This window comes from Rhinatrema bivittatum, chromosome 3 (genome assembly GCF_901001135.1).
Source record: "Rhinatrema bivittatum chromosome 3, aRhiBiv1.1, whole genome shotgun sequence".
Classification (NCBI taxonomy): domain Eukaryota; kingdom Metazoa; phylum Chordata; class Amphibia; order Gymnophiona; family Rhinatrematidae; genus Rhinatrema; species Rhinatrema bivittatum.
Genome location: NC_042617.1, coordinates 507,034,217 through 507,060,880, shown reverse-complemented (window position 1 = coordinate 507,060,880; position 26,664 = coordinate 507,034,217). Strand labels below are relative to the sequence as shown.

Sequence of the window (26,664 nt, the reverse complement as noted above, 5' to 3'; positions counted from 1 at the left end):
TTCATCCCTTTTCTTTGGGCCGTAGGGTCTCCATCTTCTACTTATTCTCCTTCCATCTTCTGTGCAGGCCGACGCTACTCCATTTCCTCCTCCTTTCGGCAGTGCGGCTAACGCTATTCCACTTCCTCTTCCTTTGGCCGCATGGCCCATTGCTGTGCCAGCCTCTGCTCCCTCCTGCTTGTGCAGGCCGATGCTGAAGCCTGCTCTTTCTGATCATGGCGACATGTCCTTTCTGCTCTCATGGGCCTAGGTAACACTACTTCCCTTTCTGGGCCCATGGAGATTGGAAGAATGGGATGCCATTGCCTTGCTACCCCCCAAAACTGGCTCTCTAAACGGCTTCCTAGTCCACCTAGTGCTCCCACCAGCCCTGTAGATAGCGGCCATTTTCTCTCTCTGGTTCTCATGACCCATACCTTACCTAAATTTTGGACTGTAAAGTAGCAGTTTTATGAAAATGTTAGATTATTCACCTAGCCCTCTCTTACCATGAGTAGAAAAAAAAAAGTTTCAGCCAGCTAAATAAATGCATTTCCTAATATTAACTGAAAGGTTATTTATGCCTCAGGAATGATCTTCTACTGTTAAGAATGGCAGGATTTATTTGCACTGGGATGCTGCTGTGATCTATACATCTCTTTCAGTTATTTGGCTTGATTTTCAATTTGATAAATTATACATTTCTAAGCCAGTTGCCATTTCTCTATCTTCTGTTTCCAAATTCCCTTCCCCCACTTCCTATGTCTACTTTCAGTATATGAAATTAACTGCACCTCCAGAGATTAATAGTCCATTTCAATGAGTTGTGTCTCTACTGCAAAGTTTACAAAATCTGAAAGATCAAAATCACTTCCCAGTCTACATAATCTAAAAGATTAGGGTGCATTTAAAACAATTTTATATTAGTTGCAAACATATGTGTAATATATATATGTTTTTTTTAATCAATCCATCAATGATATATAAAGATAACTTTAGATGTCTGATCATGAGACTTTGAAGGCAGGAAACACGTTTTCCAATAGAAAGATTTAGTTTTTAAATTTAGTATAGTAAAGCACCAGTCAATATCAGTGTTTCTCTACTGCTAAAAGGCACATTGTATAAAGAGATGCTCAGGCTCCATACATGCCTCTGTTCTGTAACTACAAATATATTATCTACATTTTCTACTTGGGATCATTTTTACCCTCATTTGATCCCCTAACGGCTGTTTAGTGCAGACTATGCGAAACGCAGACTGTGTTCAATGATCAGTCAATGGTCTGATATTGTCATGAGTAAAAGAATATTACGTGAGCTTCCTAATCCATTTTCATTGTGCAGTAACTGTGAGAGGGCAAACATTTTAAAATCTGGTTGGAAAGCTGAGCAGCTACTACAGACTTCAAACTGTTGGCATAATAATGATTGGTGCATTTGCATCTGTAGCCTGATTATAACAATGCCCTAAGGCAAACAATGCAATATCATGTACAGCAATAACAATATATCAGAAAAATGTGAAGAAATTGAACACACAGTATTCTACATTCTGGCCTGGAATGATAATGTAGAGACATGCATGGAATTCCAACCCCTCACTTCTACAAAGTGACCTGAAAAAATGCAGACACACTTTAAGACAAATGAATCACTCAGCTGGCTCAATATTTCAACAGTCAGACCTAGCAAGCTCAATTGGTTTCTTCAGATGTCTGGTATGCATAACACCTAACTGATAAATCAATCTATGATCTTATTAGCTTTTTGCTCTCCCCTTCCTGTCCCAAGGGCCAGGCATCACAAGAACGTCCTCTAGCTGACAGTAGATGATAGCTACCTTTGAAGCCTGCAGATATCTGTATGGGTGAAAGACTTTCATCTTTTAAAGCAGTTATCAGACAGGGCACTGCACACTGAATGCTCTGTCAATGTGCTTCACACCTGGGTGGGAGCCACCACCACAGGGAAAAGAAGCTACTCCTACTTCCTTGAACATTCAATCTTTTGCATCTCTGTTGAAACCATGTTTTCTTCTTCTCCTCGTCCTGTTTTTTTCCCTCTCTTCTCTTGCCCCTTCTCTCTTCCTATCTGCTCCCTCTTCTCCCCACCCTGGTTTTTTGTAATTTCCTCCTTCAGTTATTTTGCAAACCGGCATGATGTACCCACGAATTTCGATATATAAAAGCTAATAAATAACATAAAATAAAATAATGGTGTGGTTTGATATGGTTACATCAATTTTAAACTAAATTAAAAAAGACATTTATTCTGGTTTCACTTTCTGAAGGGCTTAGATGCTATAAGCAGTCAACATTAACCAAACACTCCACACTTCTACAGTATTTTCCAATTGCAGATCTCAGGTTCTAAGAATGCCACCTTCTGGTCCCAAACCAGGGACGCTAATATTTTTGGGACACTAATATTGATTAAAGGTATAATTCCCCTACTTGAGTTCAGAGAAGCTGGCAGATGGGAGTAATGTCTCTGGAATGTTGCCCCCGACACTCATAAGAAGTCGGTGGAGAAAATGTCAAAAGAAATCAACTCAAAAAACCCATGGCAAACACCAAAAGCCAAGAAGGAGCAGCTGAAAATCTATAATGACAAATGCTCCTAGTCTGGGCAATAAAGTTTCAAATCTGCAGGCCCTAATGGTGGAGACGGACTAGTATATTGTTGCTTTTACAGGACATGATTCAATAAGTCTTCTAAATGAAATATGGCCATACCAGGCAATAGTCTGGTGAGGAAGGATAGAGAGGACAAAAAAGAAGGCAGAGTAGTTCTTTATGTTAAAAATAAAATCCAAGCAACTGAAATGCAGGGGGCATGGGGAAAGAGGAAACACCATGAGCGGTCTTAAAAAGAGATGATGGCACTTTCATGCACACTGGTGTGGCCAACTCAGACAGAAGAACTGGGTAGTGAACTGGCTGAAGACATCCAAAAGATGGAGAAGAAGGGAGAGTTGCTGCTGGTTGGATATTTTAATCTGCTGGATGTGGTTTAGAGTACCCTTTCTGTAGAATCTGAAAAAAGTACAGCGATTGTGGATGTCCTTCAAGAGGCTCTGCTCAAACAAATGGTGATGGAATCCATAAGGTGAAAGGTGATATTAGATGAAGAAATTACAAATGGAGACAGTATCTTTGATGTCTGGGCAGGTGCCTCATCTAAGCACCAGTGATCATCAGATGGTACGGTCTGATATAACAGCCAAAGCAGAAACAAGTCACACAAAGCTTAAAGTCCTGGATTTCAAAAAATACCAATTTTAGTAAAAGGGGAAGTATCTTGAGGAGGAGCTGGCAAGTTGGGAGAAGACAGGTGAAGGGGATCAATAGTAGGCCAAACTAAGAGATTAGCAAAATATCTATGAAAGAAAAGTAAACAGAAATAAGAGGTAACTGAAAAGAAAGGCAAAAAGATCAGCAAAACATACAAAGGCTCTCAGAAAGAAGAACAGGAAAGAATATCTGATGAAGCTGAAAGAGACCAGGAGAGAAATCAGGAAGGCAAAAGCTCAAGTGGAAGAAAGGATTGTTCAAGAGTAAAACAAGGCCCTGGCATGGGATAAACACAGAGGATTATCAGTGAAGAGAGGAAGGTATTAAGAAACAAGGTAAATTGTGGTGATAAACCCTAGTGGCTATAGCATCCTGATGGTGCTCTGCATGAACTTGTACTTCTGTTATGCGATATGGAGTATGTGGTACTAGAGTTAGTTTCCCCACTAAAAACCTGATACACTTCCTGTGATTGAGCCATATCTCCATGTGGCTCTATGATTGGAGTCGGAGCAGCTGATGGCCTCATCGATATGGTTCAGACACCAGCAGTCTGTGCAGCTCCATGGGTCTGAGTCGAGTTTTTGATGCCCACATTGAGAATTTTGCATTTTACCAAGCAAGGAAAGCTTGACTTTGATCCTTTTGAGTCTAAACTCCTATGGCTTACATCTTGGCACAGATATCACAGATGGAATCATCATGGCCTTGTCCAAACATCTGTAGCAAACTTGGACTGTTTTGAACATCTTCTGTTTGTACTTGGGATAGAATTTGATGCTGCTGGCCCGCTTCTAGGATAGGGTGAGAAAAACCCAAGAGGCAAAATCAACAAAATACATTTTCTTTTTGATAGGAGATGGTCCAAAGAAAAATTAATCTGGGCAGCCTGCTCGTGCAGCCGTGCTGAAAACAAACTGGGGGCCTGCTCAGCAAAATCATTGAAGAAAATAAAACATAGTAAAACGTCAAAATGTTTTGACATTTTGTCAGAAAAGTCAGAGAAAAGACTATTGTATTCTCTAACTCTGTGGGGATAGAGGGAGAAGGGAACACGTCCAACAGTCTCAGTGAAGAAATGAGAGCTGAGAAGAGCCATGGGGTTGCTCCAGCATGGGAACTATTATGTATAACCAGTGAAAGACTTTTGTCTTTTACAGAAAGCTCTAGAAGAAACCATTTGTTTGGTACTGAGTGAAGTCACATGAACCACTTGGATGAAAGGGTGAAGCTGCTTGTCTTTAGAGAATAGTTATTGAAGGATACTGGGGATGATTATCCTGAGTTTAGCAAGGGATACTTTCATCTAAGAGAAACATGTAATTATACTTTCAGAAATGGCACATTTACAATGAACAGGATTTCATAATGAACAGAAGGTCTGCACAGCCAGTTGGTATGCAGCAAAATGTAATCACATTTTATCAGTGAGTTGGCTCCATTATGAAAGGAGTTTTCAAATTACTAGTATTAGTTATATAATTTTAAGCATCGTTGATGCTGGAAGCTATTCTGTGTGGAGCTTTATCCTGTTCTTTTGTCCACATGAGATAGAAACAGAAATGTATGATAGAACTTAAAACAAACCCTCTCAAAACGTCTATGGTTGCTTCAACTCCCCAACATTAACATCTTCGTCGATTTAAGTAGTACTTGTTTTGAGTCTTCAAAATACTACGTTGTCTATTTATTGGTGCAATTGCTTCCCATTTTGGTCTTATATTCTTTTTAAGCTCTAATAAGTTACTAGTTGCATTTTCACACTCATGGAATAAAAGGAGTGATGCTGTTTTAAAAACGCTCCTTCCCCCAGTGTACTTTTCATAGCTATTTGTGATATGTTTATATGAATCACTGTGATGACTATATGAGATTCTGAGAAGGATCAGCAATGCTGTTTCTCAATTTACTTTGACTTGTAATTATGAGAGTCAATAAATGACAAGAACATTCAAAAACTTTAAGCATCAGTATCTCAGGATGAAATAAAATTTGGAAATTGCATATAGCAAGCTTGAAGGGAGAGAAGGGCCAAGGGGAAAGAGACTAGAATTTTCTGCAAGATGATGTTTGGCTGCTATTCACAGCAATGACAATGTTAAGAAAGTTCTACTACTGTTGGAGATAAGCACATAGGAGTTACACCAAAGAATATGCTACCTTATTACATAACAGAACATGGCAAATAGGATGAATTCTTTGCAGATGATGGGTATTTTCCAGATCATTATATAGTTAACTCTACTGAAATTGCCAACAAAAATCTGAATCACAAAAAGAATTAAAGGAAAATTGAAAGGAAAAAGGGGGATGAATTGCTTTAAAAAATGCCAGTACTTAAACTTACAGGTTTTAGTGGCACCGGTAGAAGGTTCAGGCTTTAACCAGCTTATGCCTCTAGCAGAAACTAGTATGGAAACACTTTAGAGAATAATGTTCCAGATAAGCACTAGGGGAAGAGGGGGACCGGGGGGGGGGGGGGAATTTAGGGAGAAGTCCAACCCCAAGGCCCCCTGGTCCTAGCCTGCTCCACAGAGGGAGGAGTACAAGGCGTTCACCTCCAGAGCTTTATTTTTTTAAATCAATTATCCCAGGCTCCTGCTCAACCAAGGGGGTGAGCACTTGGCTTTCACCTCTGAAGCTATTCCGATCTTTCTTTTTCACTCTACCAGGCTACAATCCACAGCACAGGATGCATGTCCACCATCTTCTGGAAACAGAGAATACTGGCAGGCTGGTGTCAGCACGGATGCATATAAGGAGTGATGTCAGCAAGCCTGTTGATCTCTGTCTCCATCTGCTGGTTGGCATGCATAACTCACTGGTCTAGTCTGGTCTGATGAATGAAGATGAAGAAATTGTTTTCTATAATACTCTTGGCCTTGTGGTTATTTTTTCTATTTCTTTTTGTGAATATGACAGCACCATTCAGCCATGTGGGCTGAATGCCCAGAACCAGAACAGAAATACATGGCACAGAAGAAGAGACAGCCCCTGGGACAGGGGAAAAAGAGTGAAGAACTACAATTCTCATCACTTATGGTGAAGACCAGTACCAATGGGAGCCTGGGGTAGGGATCATTGGGAGCCAGAAGGGTAAAATCTCCCACAACCCTGATCACACAGGTACAAACACTCAGCAAGGTGTGGTAGCTAGGGTACAAAACCTAGAGCCAGGAGAGAGAGAGTGGCAGATATGGTAAGTCGAGGAGGACATGAAGGTTGTGATGGACTGGCCATTCCCTGGAGAAGACACCATCAAAGTGGATGCTGGGAAAGACTGAGAAGGGGTTCTTTAGCCAGCAGCCTAGCAATAGGGCTCTCTCTCCCTGGCAATCCTATGTAATATCTGTGATGTGGGATGCTTTTTTTTAATAATCTTCACCAGCTAGGCTCCATCAAATGAAAATCACTCATCTGTGCAGACTAGTACAGTCTGCTTGCCTTCAGAGAAAGAAATCTCAGGAAGAATGAGGAGGGGGGAGAGTGAGTGCAAGGAGGTGAGAATGTAGGAGGAAGACAGACTGAGAAAGCACAGGTTTAAAGGGAGAGGGTATAAGATTTATATTTTAGAATTTAATTACTTGCCTTTTCAAAAACTTGTGCTCAAGGCAAGAACAATTCAGGTATAGTAGGTCTTTGCCTGAGAGGGCTTACAATCTTAGTTGGTACCTGAGGCAATAGAGGGTGAAGTGACTTCCCCAAGGTTACATGGATCATAAGTGGCATTTGAACCTTTGCTTCCCGATTCTCAGACTGCTGCTCTAACCAGTAGGCCCTCTCCTATTACAAAGAGAGAATTGGGAAGAGGTAGAGAAGTAGACAGAGAAAAAGGAAGAGAATACAGTTGGAAGAGGAGAGAAAGTGTATAAGATAGAGATAGAGAGGAAAGAGGAGTGAGAAGAGCACAGGAATGTGGAGAAAGGATAGAAAAAAGGGAAGGGAGAAAAGTAATACATTGCTGAAGGGAAGAGAGACAATGCAACATATAACATATCCTGAGAATTGCCATACTGGGTCAGATCGAAGGTCCATCAAGCCCAGTGCCCTGTTTCCAACAGTGGACAATCCAGATCACATGCTGTTATCTCACAGGGATAGGTAGTGGATATTAAGTCTACTTAGTAACAGTTTATGGACTTCTCCTCCAGGAACTTGTCCAAACCTTTTTTAAACCCAACTACACTAATTGCCTCAACCACATCCTCAGGCAATGAATACCAGAATTTAACTGTAAAATTGTAAAAAAGTATTTTCTTCAATTTGTTTTGAATGGGATACTTAACTTTAAGGAGTATCCCCTAGTCTTTGTATTTTTTGAAAAAGTAAATAGCCGATATACATTTACCTATTCCTTTCCACTCATGATTTTGTAGACCTCTAGTCATATCTCCCTTGGCCATCTCTTTTCTAAGCTGAATAGCTCTAACCTCTTTAGCCTTTCGATCCCCTTTATCATTTAGGTCACCTTTCTCCGTACCTTTTCCAATGCAACTATATCTTTTCCAATACATTGAATAAAACATATGTATATACTTCCTTCTTTCAAAAGAGAATTCAGAGCAGGTCACAATATCAAAATACAATAAAACATATCAAAATATTACAAAATATCAACAAATTAAAAAATCCCAGATGCATACTTCAACTCTGATCCCCTCACACTCTAATGGCAGAGGTAAGCAACTATAATCAATTCCCTTCTCAAAGAAAACAAAAAAAGCTAGAAATCTGAAACAGAAAAGATAAAGGAAGGAGGACACTAAAGGGAGAAAGACGTGACCAGAGAATGAAAAAAAAAAAAGACATGCTGAGACAACAAAGGTCAGAAACTATTTTATTGCTTGAAAGAGAATATAAATGAACTAATCAAAGTAAAACATCCTGAGAACCAGGTCAAAGAATCATAACCTGCATGTATCTTCCACACAGAGAGAATTTACAAGTAGGAAACTGTGAATTTAATTGGTTGATTTGACTTTATCTGACATACAGTTAATTCCCTTATATTCTGTGGCAACAAAATATGCTTGTAGGTATCAAGAAACTGCCTTTTTTACTACAGATTTTTCCCTGGTCGACCTATAAACTGTTACCACTTTAAATTACTATTATTATATATTTTATTGCATTTACCTTTTCTTTGGAGGGAGGGGGTATGTGTCTGTAGGCCTAAGTCCCAAATCTTAAGAACTTAGCAATGCCTCTGATCTCAAGTAAAAATGTTAAATTCTGAGACAGGCTACAAACTGTTCCTTCTAGAGTCAGCATTTACTTTTGCTTGATTGAATACTATGCTACCCACTCTTTTTTTGTAGGCCTTATGCACACAGCTAAACTAGTTTTGAATTCTCAAGATCAGTCTGGTTAAACCACTTCAGTTATGCAGCAAATTGAAAAGACTAGTTATTCAAAGTCTTTTTAGTATTTTTTTTAATTGTTTTAACATCATCATATGAATTTAACTAAAATAACTCAGGGCAAAGTCACAGATCACATGACCACTGTGACAAAGACTAATATCTAATTATAGGAATCATCTATAAGTGACCTGGCAAAAGAACAGATTTGGTCTGAAATGAATTCTAATGCTTTGCTCCTCACATAGTGCTAAGCACATAGATATATCTCACAGGACAGACAGACAGTATTGAATTCAGCATACAGTACACAGTAATAGCTGTGGACTTACCTGCTTAATCTTTAAAGCACGCTCATCTATGATGCCAGGCTGCACCATGATTCGGGGAACAGGCTGCAAATATATACAGAAACAGCATGATTCCAGCACAGATATAATTTAAAAGTTAAACTTAAAAATACAGGGAATAACCAAATCTCTGGGCCACGTGTCAATAGCAAGTTTAACTGTTTTCATTAATTCTGCGGATATAATCAGTAACCTTTGTGTGAAAAGATGCATACAAGACAACATAGTCATCAATTTCCTCAGGCATCCTATTCTAGTATGCAGACTAGTTCTTCCAAGAGTACAAAGCATTCAGACAAACTGTTCTGCATTTTAGTACAAACATTTCATGTTATCCTGTAGGGTTTCTTTCTAATCAAAATTTTCACCCAAGCTCCTTGTCCCCAACATCTTTGGCCCAATGTCTGCAAGAAGTTACATGATGCATGTCTGAAATTTCTCAGCTGACAAAATGACTTGACAAGAAGGATGAATTCTCTTCATAAAATGGAGATATTATTGTATTTTGCCCAGAAGCGTGTTCTGCTCCATTGGGTTTCCAGTTCAAATTGGAAATAGTCCTGCACTAGGTCTGTTATGCTTTGATTAGCAACCACTGGGCTTTTCTCTCATTCTAAATTCTCTCCCATCTAGTCTAGTTAATGCAATTCTTACCCAGCAGTCACAGTCCACACCCAGTGCACATGCAGCTTGAGTCCGATCAATAGGTGTCGCAGCCGAGGGATTACTAGAACATTTTCTCCCCTGGTGCTGTGAACACTGCCTCCATAGTACACCCAGCCATGGCCAGTTTGAAGCAGAAGCCAAGCTCAGGATTGATTTTAATCAAAAACAGATTCTATATAACCTAAAAGTCAATGGAGCAGGGACATACATGGAATCCAAGTATTGCATTTTCATAAAGTGACTTCAAGTTTCTAGGGATACTCAAAAGTAAAACAGATCCCCTATGACACATAGATAAAAGGATAACCACAACACTCAAACTTGGCTGATTACAGAAAAGAAAAATGAACCTTGAGCTTTGGAGGATGTTACTGGACAGAAAGTATGCAGACCAAAAATCTAAAACAGAGAGCAAATCACAAACAAACCTATATACCAACTGTCAGAGCAGTGGTTTTTAAACATTTTTGGGTTAAAGAACCATATCATAACATATTATGAAATTCTGAGGAACCCCAAAACTTTTTCTCTGCTCTTCTCAAACTGTAAAACTGTGTGGAAGACTTTAGAGATGCTCAAGGCACCTTAGTTGAAAACACTTACAGTCATGTTGCTTTAAGCCATAATGAATTGTTGACATTTTGGTTTCAAACAAGAGGAAGATTCCTGCTCAGAATGCTAATATTAGCTTTCATTTATGGTTTAAGACATCTAAACAAGTCACACAGACTCAGGAGCCTCCACTGAGGCATAATGCTTGGACATTTCACATTTATAACCCTATGGTCCCAAATTTCATTGCCTTCTGTATTGATAAGTATGTTAATCCTAATGAGCTGTATTTTTATTTGTTTTTTATTGGGTGACATGTTATTTGATGTGCCTATGATCATTCACTATTGTAATTTGCACCGATCAACTGTAATTTGAGGTAGTGGACTATAAGTACATTAATTAAATAATAAACTCCCGGAATCCCATCTCCAATGTCGTACAAGTTGAAACATTTCCGGTTTCCAAACTCATGAGGAAGATGGGTCTCCTGTACAGTACAATGTCATCAGGCCATTCCCACTGATTTTTTTTTTGTAATGGAAAACCTGGGCCTTTTTTTCTAAGAATATTCCTGGTTATTGTACTAACCAACTGTATTCCTCCAAAAACGATGGGAGGAATGCTGATGGTACACTTTGAATGCATGAAAGCCCATGCAAACAAAGCAAACAAAAAAAAAGATTAAAACATCCCAAAGACCATGTCATGATCAACAGGACTATGGGACAGTTTTATTTTTTAGTTGTGTCTCTGGCAGCTCCCTAGAAGTGATCTAAGTAAAGGCAAAATGAAACATCAAAAAGTAGCAACCTCTTCAATAATCACCTAAATCTGAACACAAATGAGACAAAGACTTTCCCTTTCTTTTAAAGACCACTTGCATCGGTTTATATGCTACCATAAAGAATGTGGTAAAACACCATCCTGAGCTGCAAAAGATTCAAGGGATGCGCCCTAATCTGAATTAAGATTATTCTTCTTTGCATTACTAAAGTGAATGATGAAAGGCAGGTCTACATTTGGGAACAGTATTATTTGAGATTTATATAGTGCCTTTATCTAAAAAGGATGCCACTAATCTCTTTGAAATATTCTTTTTTTGTCCTATAGTTTCCTTCTGTTTCTTTAGGCTTCCAGCTGAAATCGTGACTGGTCTCTGAGCCTTTATTCACAATTATCCAGGGTTTCCCCCTTCCTACCCTGTTTTTACACTCTCTTCCCAACTCAGCCTCAGCCAGGGGTCACAAACTGCAGCTCGCGCAGGAGCCCAAGTCTGGCCACTGAGAAATGGCTGAGACTTCCTCCCTTCAGGGACTGTGAAAGACAATTTTCTTAGTTAAAATCATACGTGGCCACTTCAGAGATGGCTATCACAACAGATGTTTCTTTGCAAGAATACTGCGAGGACAGAGAGAACATTACTGTTAGGCAGTTACAGCTGAAGATATGGACGTTTCAGGAAGTAACAGGGAGGTGGCAGGGAAAAAGAAACCAGGAGACAATAAGTAGAAGAGATGAAAAGAACGTAAATGTGCTCAGAGGTAACCCATCACTTAACTGGGACTTTCTGGAAAACAAAACAGGAATTTGCGTGGCTGCTTAAACCATGACAAAAATGTTATGGCTACAATGAACTCCTGCTTTAACGAAATAATGTTGCAATACAGTCAGTAAATACTTCAATTTCTGACTTCATTTACTGAAGATAGACTTTAAAACAGGAAAGTCTTCAGATCTAGACAAGAGATTTTAGAAATGTAAACAAAGGAAGGACTATTCAAACCTGATTGCTCAGCTAAGGTCAAAACCTCTCTTTTCATTGTCAGAAAATGCTACAAGATAGACAAGCCAAGCATAGCCAAAATATTAGTGCAGAAATATGTCAACCCTACAGCATCCAATCTAACAATATGAATTTAATATGAAGAAATGAGCGTCTTGCTCTACTCTAAATGTATTGGTTTTGGAGGTGGTGTTAGGAATGAAGAATAGAAAATGGAAAACTACATACTGGGAGCCAGAAAAGAGATGATGTAAATATCAAAAGAAAGAAAAAGCAATTAAAAATATAAAAGTAGACACAAAGGGAAGCAATAACACACAAAGAGAAGTGAGAACATGGAATTTACTGCGTGTCTTTTCGTTTGAAAGGCGATTCACTGGGCATCTTTCGCTACCTTAATTATAGCAACTTGTAAATGATCATACTTATGTTAAACATTTTGTTACTGTAATAACTATTATAATGGTTTTAATGGATAGTTATCTTAATGCAGAATGGCTACTTTGTGAGGTTCCCAAGCAGCATGTAAATGATCTTATAATAGGTTTTTACCTATGCAAATAATTGATCCAGCCAGCTCCTCCATGGGATCACCTCCTACCTTCCTTCCACTGCAGCCAAGGCCCCCTTTAGGGACAGAAGAGACTATGGCCTGCCCAGAATCAGCAGCATCGTGACCCGGAGCACCAAGAGGTGAGGAGGGGAGACCCCACCAGTGCTCCCCTCCCCCTCTTCCCACCACAATCACTGAGAAGCAGGTCTGATCCAGCCAGCTTCTCCCTAGGACCGCCTCCTACTTTACCAGGACTGAGGACAAGGATCTAAGAGGCTGCCTTAGACGGGTAGTGCTAAAGGGTGTGCCCATTTGCACACCCCTTTGTGTGCAACTTTGGGAGCATCAGGAAAATCTATCTTCCTTCAGTCACCCTACAAATACTCTAACCAAACAGTGAGTAACCACTGATCCCTAAACTTGTTAGCCATTCTACTATGGGGATACTCTGGCCTGCTATACCTAATAAGAGACTCCTCAGCCAGAAGCTCCACCCACTTGCCTACCCTGCCTCCCCCATATGATTAGCTTAATCTTCACTCAATCCAAAGTGGAACACACCCCTTTACCTATTAAAGATAAGAAGAAATTGTATGTCCATACATATATTAAAAAAATAAATAAAAATTAAACATATACTTGTTCTCAGAATTCTTTCCTTTAATATCTCCACACACCACTAAAACAAGATCTCCCTACTGATTCAAGTGACTTGGGTAGCTGAACTCCCATGCCAGCTAAACAAACTCGCACAAGATTTCTCCGACCACTCAATTTACAACACTATAGCTACACCAAGGACACAAAGCTCTCATACTTCACTACGGCTAGGGCTCCTAAATGCCCACTCAACAAATAGCAAATCTCAGCACATCCCCAACTTCATTGAAGATTTTAATCTCCACATCCTCTGCCTGACACCTGGACCTGAAGAGGGTGACAATGACTCACTAGCTCAACTCTGCCTACCTGGCTATATTATATATATCACACACCCCATCCCATTGGCCATGGAGGTGGTGTCACTATTATATTCAGTCACTCCCTGACTCTTGATCTAATCACTTCCCAACAAATAAGCAAACTGGACTGCCTGGTCATAAAATTTCAAGGAAGCGAAAGAACCAAACTCGATTTGATCTACAACTCAAACACCTACCCAGACTTCTTTCTCAAGCTTTGTGTTCCTCTGTGCCATGGCATCAAATCCCCACAAGCTCATAATTCTAGGAGATTTCAACTACCAAGCAGAGAAGGCCCCCTAGTGGCATTGCTGCTACTTTTCGACTCAATATGGAGAGATCTTGGACTCACTCAACTAATCAAGGTTCCCACTCACAAACACAGTCATTCCCTTGATCTAATCTTTCATTCTAAAAACTTTAATCTGGACCTCAGTATGAAAACAATGGAACCGATTTCATGGTCACATCACTACCTGGTCTGAGCCACTATTCCTATCCAACAGCAAATCCACATTGTCCTCCCACCTAAACCACTATCTGGGAATCTATATTCCATTACAACTGAGAGTATAAAGCAGATTCTCAACATACCACAAATTCTAACATCCTCAAACCCACCAGAAGACCTCATTCAGCAATGGAACAATGAATTCATGTCTGTAATCAACTCTTAAGTCCTTTAAAAACCAGGCAGTCATGATGCTTGCCACTGCCATTAGCAATGGTTACATGGAATAGACTTAGTTTTTGGCTATTTGCCAGGTTCTTATGGCCTGGATTGGCCACTGTTGGAAACAGGATGCTGGGCTTGATGGACCCTTGGTCTGACCCAGTATGGCATTTTCTTATGTTCTTATGTTCTTATGCTCTAGAAATTCTCCTTGATTCCACGAGGGTCTTCTCTAACTGAAACAATCCTGTCAACTGGAACACACTTGGAAGAAATATAAAACTGACTCCAACCTTCATATCTGCAAGCAACATGCGACAATACAGAAACCACTTGTCAGGCTAAAAAGAATCACATTGCAAAACAAGTAGAATTCTCTATGAACCATCAAAAAAAATGTTCAACTTAGTATGAAAGCTCTCCAAAACCTGCCTCTCAAACCACTGTTCCCAATACAGGCGGCCACATAGTTGAGGACTCTACCACATTCTTCATGGCTAAGATCCTAGTGATATGTTCTTCCTTCGACAACTCTCCCTCCTGCTTGCCTCACACAATATCTTTATCCTCTCTTCCTACAGGAACACTTCCACTCTCCCCAGATGATTCCACAATGTCTGACTTCAGGAATCAACACACCTCTAGAGGTGGAAATATCCTACAGAGAATTAGCCAGTCCCTCATCAGCCCACTAGATTCAATTCTTCCAAGATCCATTAGCAACCTAAACAAGAGCTAGCCCCTTGACTTTCCAACATAATTAATAGCATCTTATTCCAGGGCTCCATACCAGACACTCTTAAAATGGTAATCAAATTTATCCCGAAGAAACCAGGCTCTGACCTCAAAATAAATAACTACTGCCAGTATCCAGTCTGTCCTGCCTAGCCAAACTAGTTGAAAAGGTGGTCTACCTCCAGCTCATCGAAGAGAGAAACATCTTGCACCCCTACCAGTTTGTCTTCAGGAAAACCCACAGTATCGAATCTGTCCTATTTAATATCACCAATGGTATTCATCTAAATGAAGATCAAGTGAGTGATCTCTCTTAATCTTACTAGATGTCTTTGCTGCCATTAAACACCATTAACCATATTCTCCTGATCCAGTGACTAGGGAATATTAGCATCAAAAGTAATACCCTTAGTTGGTTTGAATCTTTCCTAAATAATAGAAGTCAATGTCATGCGGACCAAATAATTCACTCTTAAAAACCTCATATGTGGAGTACCCCAGGCCCCTGTTCTTTCCCCAAATCTTATATAAGATCTATATCCATCTTATCTGCGACCTGATTCTATCTTTAAATATAGAATGCCATCTGTTTGTAGACGACATCCAACTTTGCTTCAAACCTGGATCTGACCAAGCAGCTCCCATTACCAATCTCAATAATTGTCTGACGGCAATAGCCCAGTGGCCTAGTAACCATAAACTCAACCTCAACTCCTCCAAATCAGAATTCTTCTGGTTAAGCTACCAAGGGCACCCCGTATGGTCCTTACCCTCTCTAGAAGGAACACCCCCTCCAGCCCAATTCATTATGAAGCGTAGGAGTTCAATTTAATCCTAATCTTATGATGGAATCCCACATCTGTAAGGTAGCAAGAGCCTTTTTTTATGTATCTCTGCCAGATTTGGCAATTACACAACTCCTCAATCAACATAACCTTGCATCAGTCATCCATACATTAATCACAAGTTGCTTAGATTTCAGTAACGCTCTATTGAATGGCATCTCCCAGACATGATTACGACTTGTGCAAAACACAACAGCCAGAATCCTGGTAGATGCTAAATCATCAGACCACATAAGCCCATCCTTTACAGATTGCATTGGCTACCAGCTGAAACCAGGATTAAATTTAAGACCTCCTCCTTCATCTTCAAATGTGTGAGCAAACATGCCACAGAGTATCTAACTCAACTCCTTGTCTCTTATACCTCAGATAGAGAATGCCGATCCTCACAAAAGGCCTTTCTCTCTATCCCCCCCGACCTCCTCTAGCCTTAACTATACAAGATCGGAGGCTTTCGGCTGCTATGCCCCCAAGATCTGGAACAAGGTTCCACTATCCATCTGCCTGAAACTCTATCATCTCACTTTCCAAAAAAAAGCAAAATCATGGTTGTTCAGCCAGGCCTTCTCACAATCAGCTCAGCAGAAGTTCAAATTTCCTATCCCTGGACTTCATGTAAATATAATGGCAAGACTGCCAACTAACATCTCTCAAAACACTTATTAACCTAAATATTGATTGTAGTCTACTTTGAGTCTACTTTGGCAAAAAAGCAAAATTTCAAATGTTTGTAATAAACAGGCAACTCAGAGAGGGAAAAAGAACAACCATTGGAACCCGGTGATACAAGGGTACACCTTGAAGAAAAAACATTTCACACTGTCAACAATACAGCTTTAGGAAAGGCTATGGAATGGAATTTGTTCTACTAGCCATCATAAATAGTTACTTGCATGCTGATCAAGGTGGCAATTCCCTCCTTGTCTTCCTAGATATCCCTGCCACCATATCTCTCTGTGAGTATATACACATACAGTATACAAGGAGAGAGAAAGAGATCTCTCTCTCTTTCTCTCTCTATATATATATCCTGGATTACTGGTATAGTGTTAACGTCTCTTGCCAACTAATCAGCTCTTGAACCAGTTACCAAATAATGAGACAACTACACTGACAGCCATTGTCTGAAAGACCCAAACGAACAAATACACTTTATGTCAGAGAGAACATGTGTGGGTATTTCTCTCTAACACAAAGACACACACGCTCTCTCGCTCTAAATGTGTGGGTGTGTCTTTGTATCAGAGTGTGAGACAGAGAGAGAGATAGTGTGTGTATCTCAGAGAAAGACACCCAGTGTGGGTATCTTTCTCTTTGACCAAAGACACACCCACTCTCTCAGACATATACATTTTGCTTTTGTGCTGCTCCTCAAGTGCTCACAGTGAGTGTTGCTGTTCTATCATAATGTAAAAGTTCTTGCTTGCTGCCGCCTTTTTCCAGCCTGCAGCAGCCCTCTCCCATTCCCACCCCTTTTTGACACCCCTACTCTCCAGGAGACTCATTGGCTTCACAGCCAGCTGCCCCTCTGAGGTTAGCCCAGCCATCTCAGACAGAGGCCTCATCAACACTGCACAGGCACTTCCTCCTGCCTTACTCCTTACCTTCCTATGACTTTGGCTTACTTCCACTTCTCCATGCCACCCACTCCCACCTCACACTATCCCACCACTCCAGCACATTCCCATTGACTATGTACTATATAGAGTCTGCTACTTTTATGGTTCCCCAAATTGTTCTACCTGTCTATTACAGGTGGACCAGAAGTGATCCATGCAGTTCTCGACAAAGCTTAAAAAAAGAAAAATTAAGCCATAGTCAAGACTGAGAACCACTTACCAAAAGTAACATAGCTCCAGATGAAATCTTGCTTTCACATGTGGAACTAGTGCAGGCAGGGCTGGTGCAAGAGTATAAGGTTCCTAGGTGAACCTTATAGCCTCGTACCTTCCCATTCCCTGCCTTCCCTACACAAAATAAAAAATATGCATTTAGAATAACATATTTACATTTAAAAAAAAATCTTCTGAGGTAAAAATATCACTTGCAACATGTATATTATTATTTACATGCATTGCTGTGGTGCCAACCACAAAACCCTTCAAAAAAATAGACATTTGGACCCAAGTGGTATTAGGTCTATTATAACATAGTGAATGACGGCAGATAAAGACCATGCATTGGATATAGGCTTTGCCCTCAGAAAACCTCGAGTAAACTGAACTACAATTGCAATATGGTAACTTTCCCTTACTAAAACAGCATTAACTGCCAGCACTCAAACAGTAACAACCCTAACCAATGAAAATGCAACACTGCAAATATTATACCAGGCCTGAAAACACCAATACACCTCCTATTTGGAAAACAAAACGAGCTAAGTGGCTATAGATCCCTAAACAGAAGCTATACATTAGCAGAATACCTCACCTCAATCATACATGCAATATACAGACTGACCCTCAAATACAAAATAAAAAAAATACAAAGTTTAAATAGAAACATGCAGACAAAAACTAAATTGGAAACCACAACAAGCCAGATTCCATGCAACAATGGAAAAACAATCACTACCATTCCTCAGAAAACATCAAATAAAATAAAGAAATATAAAACATAACAGTAAAACTACTCTAATAAAAATAGTATTTCAAAATAGCTGAGAAACAGAACACCCAATCATTAAAAATTCATATATATATTTTTTAAATTTCTGAACACCAACAAAATGTTAGAGTCTTGCAACTTATCCAACACTCTGCAGCTCATTTACTTATGGGTAGAGAGCACATAATCCTAGTAATGCGGGCTCTCCATTGATTACGGATTCAAAGAGGATACAGTTTAAGGTACTGGTCCTGGTGCATAAACTGTTGTATGGAAAACTCCCTTGTTCCTTAGCTGGGAAATTACAGAGATATAATCTGTAGCATTTGCTCCACTCCTCTGGAACACATATGTTAGCCCTACCCTCAATAAGAGATTGTAGATTCCAAGTAACTCGCGCACATGCCTTTTCTTACAGTGCTCCTGTGCTTTGGAACCCACTGCCTTTGACTTTGTGTAATGAGAGGGATATCACAGCTTCTAGAAAACAGGTTAAAGCACTATTTTATCTGGAAGTTTATGGGGCCAGTTAATTGGGCTATATTTGTTTATTATAAGATTGTCTGTATTTTGCTTTATAAGATTTAATTATGCATGTTTTTATTCCTTAATCTGCACTGAAAACGTATAGGAAGCTGTGGAATATAAAATCCTTTAAATAAAAGATTAAAAAAACCCCCAAAACCTAAATCACCATTCAATAATTAAAATAAGGATAAAATATATCCCCTGCTGTCCATACTGACTCACTGATACGCACACACTCAGGTTCCCTGACTCACATGCTGTCTTCTCACACACAGGCTCCCTGATTCGCATGCGCTCTCTTTTGCTCTACCACATGCTTCCTGACTAGAATGCTCTCGCTCATACTTACACACATGCTCCCTAACACACATACATTGTCTCACTCACACAGTTTTCCTGACTCCCATTCTCTCTCTCTCTCTCACTCTTTTCCCCTCCAAATAAGTAAAGAAAAACATGTTTTTCTTACAGTGATAGTCAGGGGTGATCCATAACATTAGGGTTGGCTGCTCACCCAAGCATGAGGGGATCAGCGGTTGAGAGCAGTGCTAGGGTCGAGCAGACTATAGCACAGTGGTGGAAGATCTACTGGCTGCCTCTTGCCAGCAGAGGCAGCAGCAGGGTGGTTGTGAATATTTCCCACTGCCACGGTGACAGCTGGTGAGGGGAGGGGATACCGCCTCAGGACAGTAGCAGGGGCAGGCTCATAGCGCCACTACTACTGCTGCAATAAAAATGAAGTGAGCAGGGAGGCTCCTGCTTTATAGAGAAGTGTTCCCGAGGGGCCTGGGGGTGATGGTTTTAGTGGCTCTGTAGGCATGGGGGCTGCTGTGACCAACATCATCCCACATGATTGGCCTGACCAGCCCACTGGGGCATGCCCAAAGCCCTGATAGGCCAATTTGCCACTGGTCTTAGGACCAGTGCTGTTCAACTTATTCATTAATGATCTAGATAGGGGTGCAATGAGTGAATGTAAACCGGCATGATGTCCGGACGAATGTCGGTAAAGAAAAGCCATAAATAAATAAATAAAGTGATCAAATTTGCAGATGACACAAAAAATATTCAGGATAGTTAAAACATATTTAGATTGTGAGAAGGATTGTGCGAGACCGCAGAACTGGGCATATAAATGGCAGAAGAAATTTAATGTGGACAAGTGCAAAATGATGCATATAGGGAAAAATAACCCTAATTTTAGATAGACAATACATTCTGCATTAAGAGTAACCACCCAGGAAAAAGAAATTGGGATCATTGTGGATAGTACATTGAAATCCTCAGCTCAGTATATGGCAACAGCCAAAAAAAAAAAAGAAGCAAATACTACTAGGAATTATTTGGAAAGGAATGGAGAATGAAAAGGAGATCATTCTAATGTCTTTGAACAGATCAATGGTGCGGCCACATCTTGAATACTGTGCAATTCTGGTCACCCCATCTCAAAAAGGATATAGCAGAATTAGAAAAGGTACAGAGAAAGGAAACAACAATGGTTAAGGGGTTAGAACAATTCCCTTATGAAGAAAGGCTATAGGGGATATGATAGAGGTATATGAAATCATGAGTGGGATGGAACAAGTAAACAGAGAATGGCTATTTACCCTTTCAGATAGCTTCAAGGAATGTCCTCTAGTTCTTGTGTTAACAGGCAGCAGATTTAAATAAAACTCCAAAAAGTAATTTTTCATTCAATGCATAATCAAGAGGTAAATTTGTCAGATGTGGTCAGGGCAACTAGTATAGCTGGGTTTTAAAAAGGTTTGGACAAATTCCTGGAAAAAAGTCCATAAATAGTTATTAACCAGGTAAATCAGGGAAACCCAGCATTTGTCATAGGGTGAGAGCAGCAAGAAACTGGATCTACTTTTTGGGATTTGCCACTATCTGAAACAGGATGTCAGGCTCCAAGGACCTTTACTGTGACCCAGCATGGCACTTCTTATGCTCTTATATTTAAAATGTATTCAGTAGGGTCTAAGTACTAAAAAATATATATATGCAATAAACTTTGTGCACATTTCTTAGCATACATATTAAAAAAAAAAAGGTTTACTACTGATGAATAACTTAATGATATGCGTAGTGTACATGTGTTATGAAAAGTGTCTTAACAAGGAACACCTGTATATGCTTTGAATATACAGGCCCAGGTGCCCCATGCTGAAAGACTCAAAGTCAAAGGGCAATTAAGTCCAGTAAAACACCCTTTCACCTCTTCAGATTTCTGCCATTGGCAATCCCCTTCTCTTCTCCATAGAGAGGCCCCAGCCCTCCAACTCAAAACACGAGCCTGCAGAAGGAGAGTTTATCTCCTACAGGCTTGGCTTCCAATGACAATGTGTACTACTCAGTGGTACCGTAAACTCTGACTGCAGCATTTTTTCAAGGGATTAAGGAGAACCAGGAGAACAAAGTCTTAGGGATCAGCATTCTCCCCCCAATTTATAAACTGCTGCTGTGCTGAAGGGGCATTCTAGCAGTTTACTACAGCATCAGACAAGAGCTAAATTTTATATACTACACATTAAAATTTTGCTTCTAATATTTGGACTTAATATGCTAAGTATTAATAAGGTCATGAGCATGCTATATAACTGCTTTGCATATACAGTTACAATAACATATAATACATTCATAAACATGCTAAACAGTGCATTTTGCCCCACACAATGGGATTAAAACATAATAGCAATTAACCTGCACATTGATTTTAATGCACTTTTAGTACACAGGTCCCAGTGTGCAGCACTACTGAATTTCCAATAATCAAGCCATCACACCTGATTAGTCATGGAGATTGACTGCCATTGGCCAATTTATAAATTTACGAGCACAGAAATAAAGAGATTTAGTAAGCCTAGCAGCCTCTGTTTAATGTTGTAATTACTTTCACAAAAACACATTTGATTGAAGTTCTTTTCAGTAGCATTTTCTGTTTCTATTCAACAGTACTTCTTTGCAAAGCAATTATCGGGGGAATTACGGAGGTGCAGCAAAATAAAGTCATCGAGCACTTACAGTGAAACTCTTTCGGATCAGCTAAAAAAAAAAAAGCCCATCTCTGTGTGCATGTGGTCTAGGTCTGAAAAATTCCCCTAGGACTTACTCAAGGAGGACAAAACGCACTCATTACGTATTCCTGCCGCCACTTCCTCCTCTCCTTCCAATTAATGTGCTTTGTAGGAGGGCGCACATGTTGACTGCATTTCATCTCTGATGAGTGCATAGGCCCCATTCCCCTCTCCTCCTCACCCAGATTCAGTCCTGTCTTTTCCTCCACTTCCTCTCAATCTGTCTCTGCTTCAAGTCCGTAGTACCTCTCCCCACCACCTACTTCAGCTTTCTCAGTCTTCCCAGGCCCTGATCCGTGTCAAAGACTCGGCCTGTTCCTCCTGGGCTCAAGATGCCTCCGATACCTTGCCTGCAGGAAAAACACAACTCGCCCGAGGTGAGTGGCTTTTTCAAACTCTGTGTATAGTGCTAGTAGGCAGCCCTATTCCATTTATTTACAAAAATATAAAACCTGACATTTCTGCTTCAGTTCTGCAGAGGGAAAACATATTTCTCGGAGATGCCAGTCCTGTGTATGATTACCAGGTTATTCTGCACAAGTTTCCTTTTATATTTTGAAAACTTTTTTTCTATTTAACATTTTCCTCCCCTCCCCTTTTATTCCTTACCAAATAAATACAAAATGTGTAATTTTTAATAATGATGCTTTACATTTTATCAAGCAAGCTAGCATGTAATTTCCCCCTCCCAAGTTATTTCTTATAGAAACACAGAAGCTATAGGCAGAAGAGGACTATCTGGTTCACCCAGTAAGCCCAGCTGTATAGTACCTTACCTTTAAATCTATGTAGTCATCATTTATTCAACCAACCAAGCATATATTCACTTGGTCATCTCCCTCGTTCCTTGCATCTTTTCAACCATTTCCCATGCATTAAGCACCTTCTACTCCTTAAGCACTCCATTTGTTGGAGTTCCCATCTCCATGCTGAGCCATATGCCTGGAGTAGACTCCCCGTGTTGGTGCCTCATGCTCCCTCTCGGGCCACATTCAAATCCAGTCTAAAAACTCACCTTTCTGAAGCTGCTTTTAACACCTAAGCACTTCTCTACAAGAAATACACTTCCTATTGACTCTGGTTTACCATGTATATGTTAGTCTTAACTAGACTGTAAGCTCTATGGACCAGGGACTATGTCTTGAATGTATATGTACAACATTATGTATGTCTAGTTGTGCTTTAAAATAACGTAGGAGGAGGAGGAGAAGGTACATTTTTGGTGTAATAAATGGAGAAATAGACCAGCAGTATGACAGATTCTCAAAGCATTGTGATGAGATTTTACCTCTCAGTACAAAACTGTTGGTGAAAGTTGTATGTTCTCCATTGACAACCTGCACATGTAACCTCTTTATCTAGTTGTCATTTTAAGCTTCTGATTCTATTCTGAAGACCTGCATCTATTGCAAATGTGTTAAGTTTAAAAATTATGTCCAGTAAAATCAGTCTGTAGCTGCGCAGAACATTTAAAACAATTTGCCTGTCTCAGATAACTAGAATTACTAACTTTTGTTAGCTGCTCTCATATTGCGGCGGATTTGTAAAGGAGCGCGCGCGGGGTACATTTGTGCACGCTACCCGGCGCGCACAAATGTACACCCGATTTTATAACATGGGCGCTGCTGCACGCATGTTATAAAATCCGGGGTCGGCGCGCACAAGGGGGTGCACACTTGTGCATGCCGAGCCCTAGCCATGTTATAAAATCAGGTGTACATTTGTGCGTGCCGGGTAGCGTGCACAAATGTACCCCGCAAGCGCTCCTTTAAAAATCTGCCCCAATATGAGAGCAACTAACAAAAGTTAGAAATTCTAGTTATCTGATACAGGCAAATTGTTTTAAATGTTCTGCGCAGCTACAGACTGATTTTACTGGACATAATTTTTAAACTTAACACATTTGCAATATATGCAGGTCTTCAGACTAGAATCAGAAGCGGTCTTGGAGGGAACTTTTCTTTCGCTCCCTCCGCACCTTCCCCTCCCCCCTTCCCCTATCTAACCCACCCCCCAGCCCTACCTAAATCCCCCCCCTATCTTATTTTATTTTTTACGCCGGCCTCTTGCAGATGTATCTTGCGCGCACCGGCCAGCTGCCGGCGCACCATCCTCCGGCACAGCCACTTCCGGAGGCCTCGGTCCCGTCCACGGATCGGCGCCATGCCCACGACCCCGCCCCCTTCCCACCCCTTTTTCAAAGCCCCGGGACATACGCGCGTCCCAGGGCTTGCGCGCACCGCCGAGCCTATGCAAAATAGGCTTGGCACGTGCAGGTTTTCAGGGTTACGTGCGTAACCCTTTGAAAATCTACCCCATTGTGTTCTTTCAATCTTGTCAAATTTTAGGGTGGAATTTCATGTTTTTATTTTTGTAATTTTAACATAGCACTGAAATGTATCATCTCCAATGCAGGAGGTAGCACCCTGTCTTCATAGGGTGCTTTTACTTCCTACCCTCACCTATCTATTCCAAGTGCTGCTTTTCTTTTATAGACAGGGACCTGATTTCTGAAGCATTAACAATTAGATAAGTAATCTATAAACCCACCCTTTGAGACTGCACACCTAACTACCTGTAGCCTACCTGATTTAGTTCTTCGTCCATAAAATAGTGAATGACCCCAACATCATGTTTGAGAATCCTCAATTTCATCTACTTTAATCCTTCTCAGTCATATCCTTGCTGCCTTAGATCAAAGCCTCTTATTTGTTTCTGGTTTTATGTCTTGTTTCTTGACTAGATTGTAAGCTTGAAGAAGTAGGAACTGTCTATTATGTATCTATACAACACCGCATATGTCTGGTATGTGCTAAACAAATTATACTACTGCTGCTACTACTACAACTACTACTACAACAACTACTACTACTACTATGCAAGGGTAGTCCTGGGGGATGGTTACTGGCTTCTCTACAGGTCTATATATAATATATATAATATATATACAGGTCTATATGTAATATATATATAATATATATACAGGTCTATATGTAATATATATATACATTAGACATTCTATAAGAAGAGAAACTAGGATTCTCATGAAGTTCTGTTCTCCATAACTTTGAATTTAGTTTTGTATACCTGGCTGAGCTTGGATGTTTGCTGGGCCCATCAAACAGCTATCCCAGAGCAGTGGAACTCCTGGGTGAGTTTTAATTTTTAACTTTTAAGTGGCGTATACTGAAGTGGGATTTGAAAGATATATATTTTTTAAATCTGACATACCTCCCCCCCCCCAAATCAGAGTCCCCTGAAGACAACTGAAGAGTAAACTCTGGGAAAGAGAGTTAAAGGAATGGGATGAGCTCATAAAATTAGGACATAAAAAGAGATTTTGCTATAAGACAAAAAGAAGCAGTGAAACGATGAAGAAGTTGCCATTGTGACATCTTAAGAATCTATTGCTGCTTTAGTCAGATTGATGCGAAATTTAGAGAAGTGGCATTCTGAATAGGGTGCCTTAGAGGGATATGTCATGCAAAAAATTGTGGTTTTATTAGAGTTAGCTGAAAAGCAAGAAAACTGCATACAGCACCATTGGTCTCTTTCATCCTTTGTTTCTTTTCAGTATTCCACTAGTTACCAGCTAGGTACTTCTGAAACAGTGCCCAATTAGTAGCAGAGGTACGACAGAGAGGAGAAGACAAGGTCCTTTATATGGTCAAAGTAATTAAATTAAAACTGGGCTGCTCCCTAAAGTACAATTTTTTGTCTTTGCTTTACTAAAGCTTGCACCACTCACAGCAAAAAGTTAAATTTTGTTAAAAGGTGGAGACTGCTTGAATGTCCCGAGGCATGAACTACATTTAACATACAATAAAAGAGCCAGGTTGTAAATAAAGATGGACACCATAAACATGTATTTATACAAAAGATTAGACATATGCCACCTATCCATTATTTAAGATTAAATTAATTGGCTGTAAACATTTTTTTTCATCAGAAAACAAAAAAAAAATAATTAAGTGAATAAAATGATAAAATTCTAAAAATGCAAAACAAATTAAGTCTGATTGGTGAAAAAAGCCTTTGACATCACTTTAGGTTTTGAATTGAGAAATCTTGTTTTTAAAGTGTTTATCAGTGTGGATTTCATTAATTGTGGTTCATTATTTAGCAGCTTTGTTACTGAACCTGCATCAGAAGGTCAAAGACAACAATTTTTTCAGTTGCCCTCTCCTGTGTAATATCTCTGCAGTTCTGGAACACAACCAGAGAGTAATAAATTATAAATGTTAGAATACAGAAAGTCACAGAAGACGAGATCTTTCTAAAAGGTGACATGAAGACAGCAAAATGTGTTTATCATTTAGGCAAGACACCCTGACATTTGCCTAGAATAAGTAATTAGTGTCTATTCAGAAGCAATTGTGCAGGCCTAAAAACAAATGCTCAACAGAAAATTCGGGCAGGTTTTCAGGTTGACATGATTATCCACTAGAGCTGCAGACCCTCCCTCTTTTTGCCTAAAAACTTTACCTGTTCTCTACTGTCTCTCTCCTTCAACTCTAGTACTCTAGTGCAGTGGTTCTCAACCTTTTCCCCCATCGTGACACACCTGACAGACCACACTCACATGTGTGACACACTGCTCATTACAATTCATGGCTGAAATAAAAAATAAAAGTTCCAGCAATATTTTTATCATTAAGAATAACACAAGGGAAATATAAGTACTCTGTCTGAACA

The 26,664-nt window shown here is 39.9% G+C and overlaps 1 protein-coding gene across 1 annotated transcript in view; it reads right to left on the bottom strand.

The window, feature by feature from the left end:
- The window catches only part of KIF13B (kinesin family member 13B), a 428,508-nt gene that overhangs the window by 10,211 nt on the left and 391,633 nt on the right, over positions 1 to 26,664 (bottom strand). Inside the window, exon 39 of the mRNA XM_029596896.1 lies at positions 8,968 to 9,030. Within this exon, the coding sequence (XP_029452756.1) occupies positions 8,968 to 9,030 (63 nt within the window). The remainder of the gene's footprint in view (positions 1 to 8,967; positions 9,031 to 26,664) is intronic.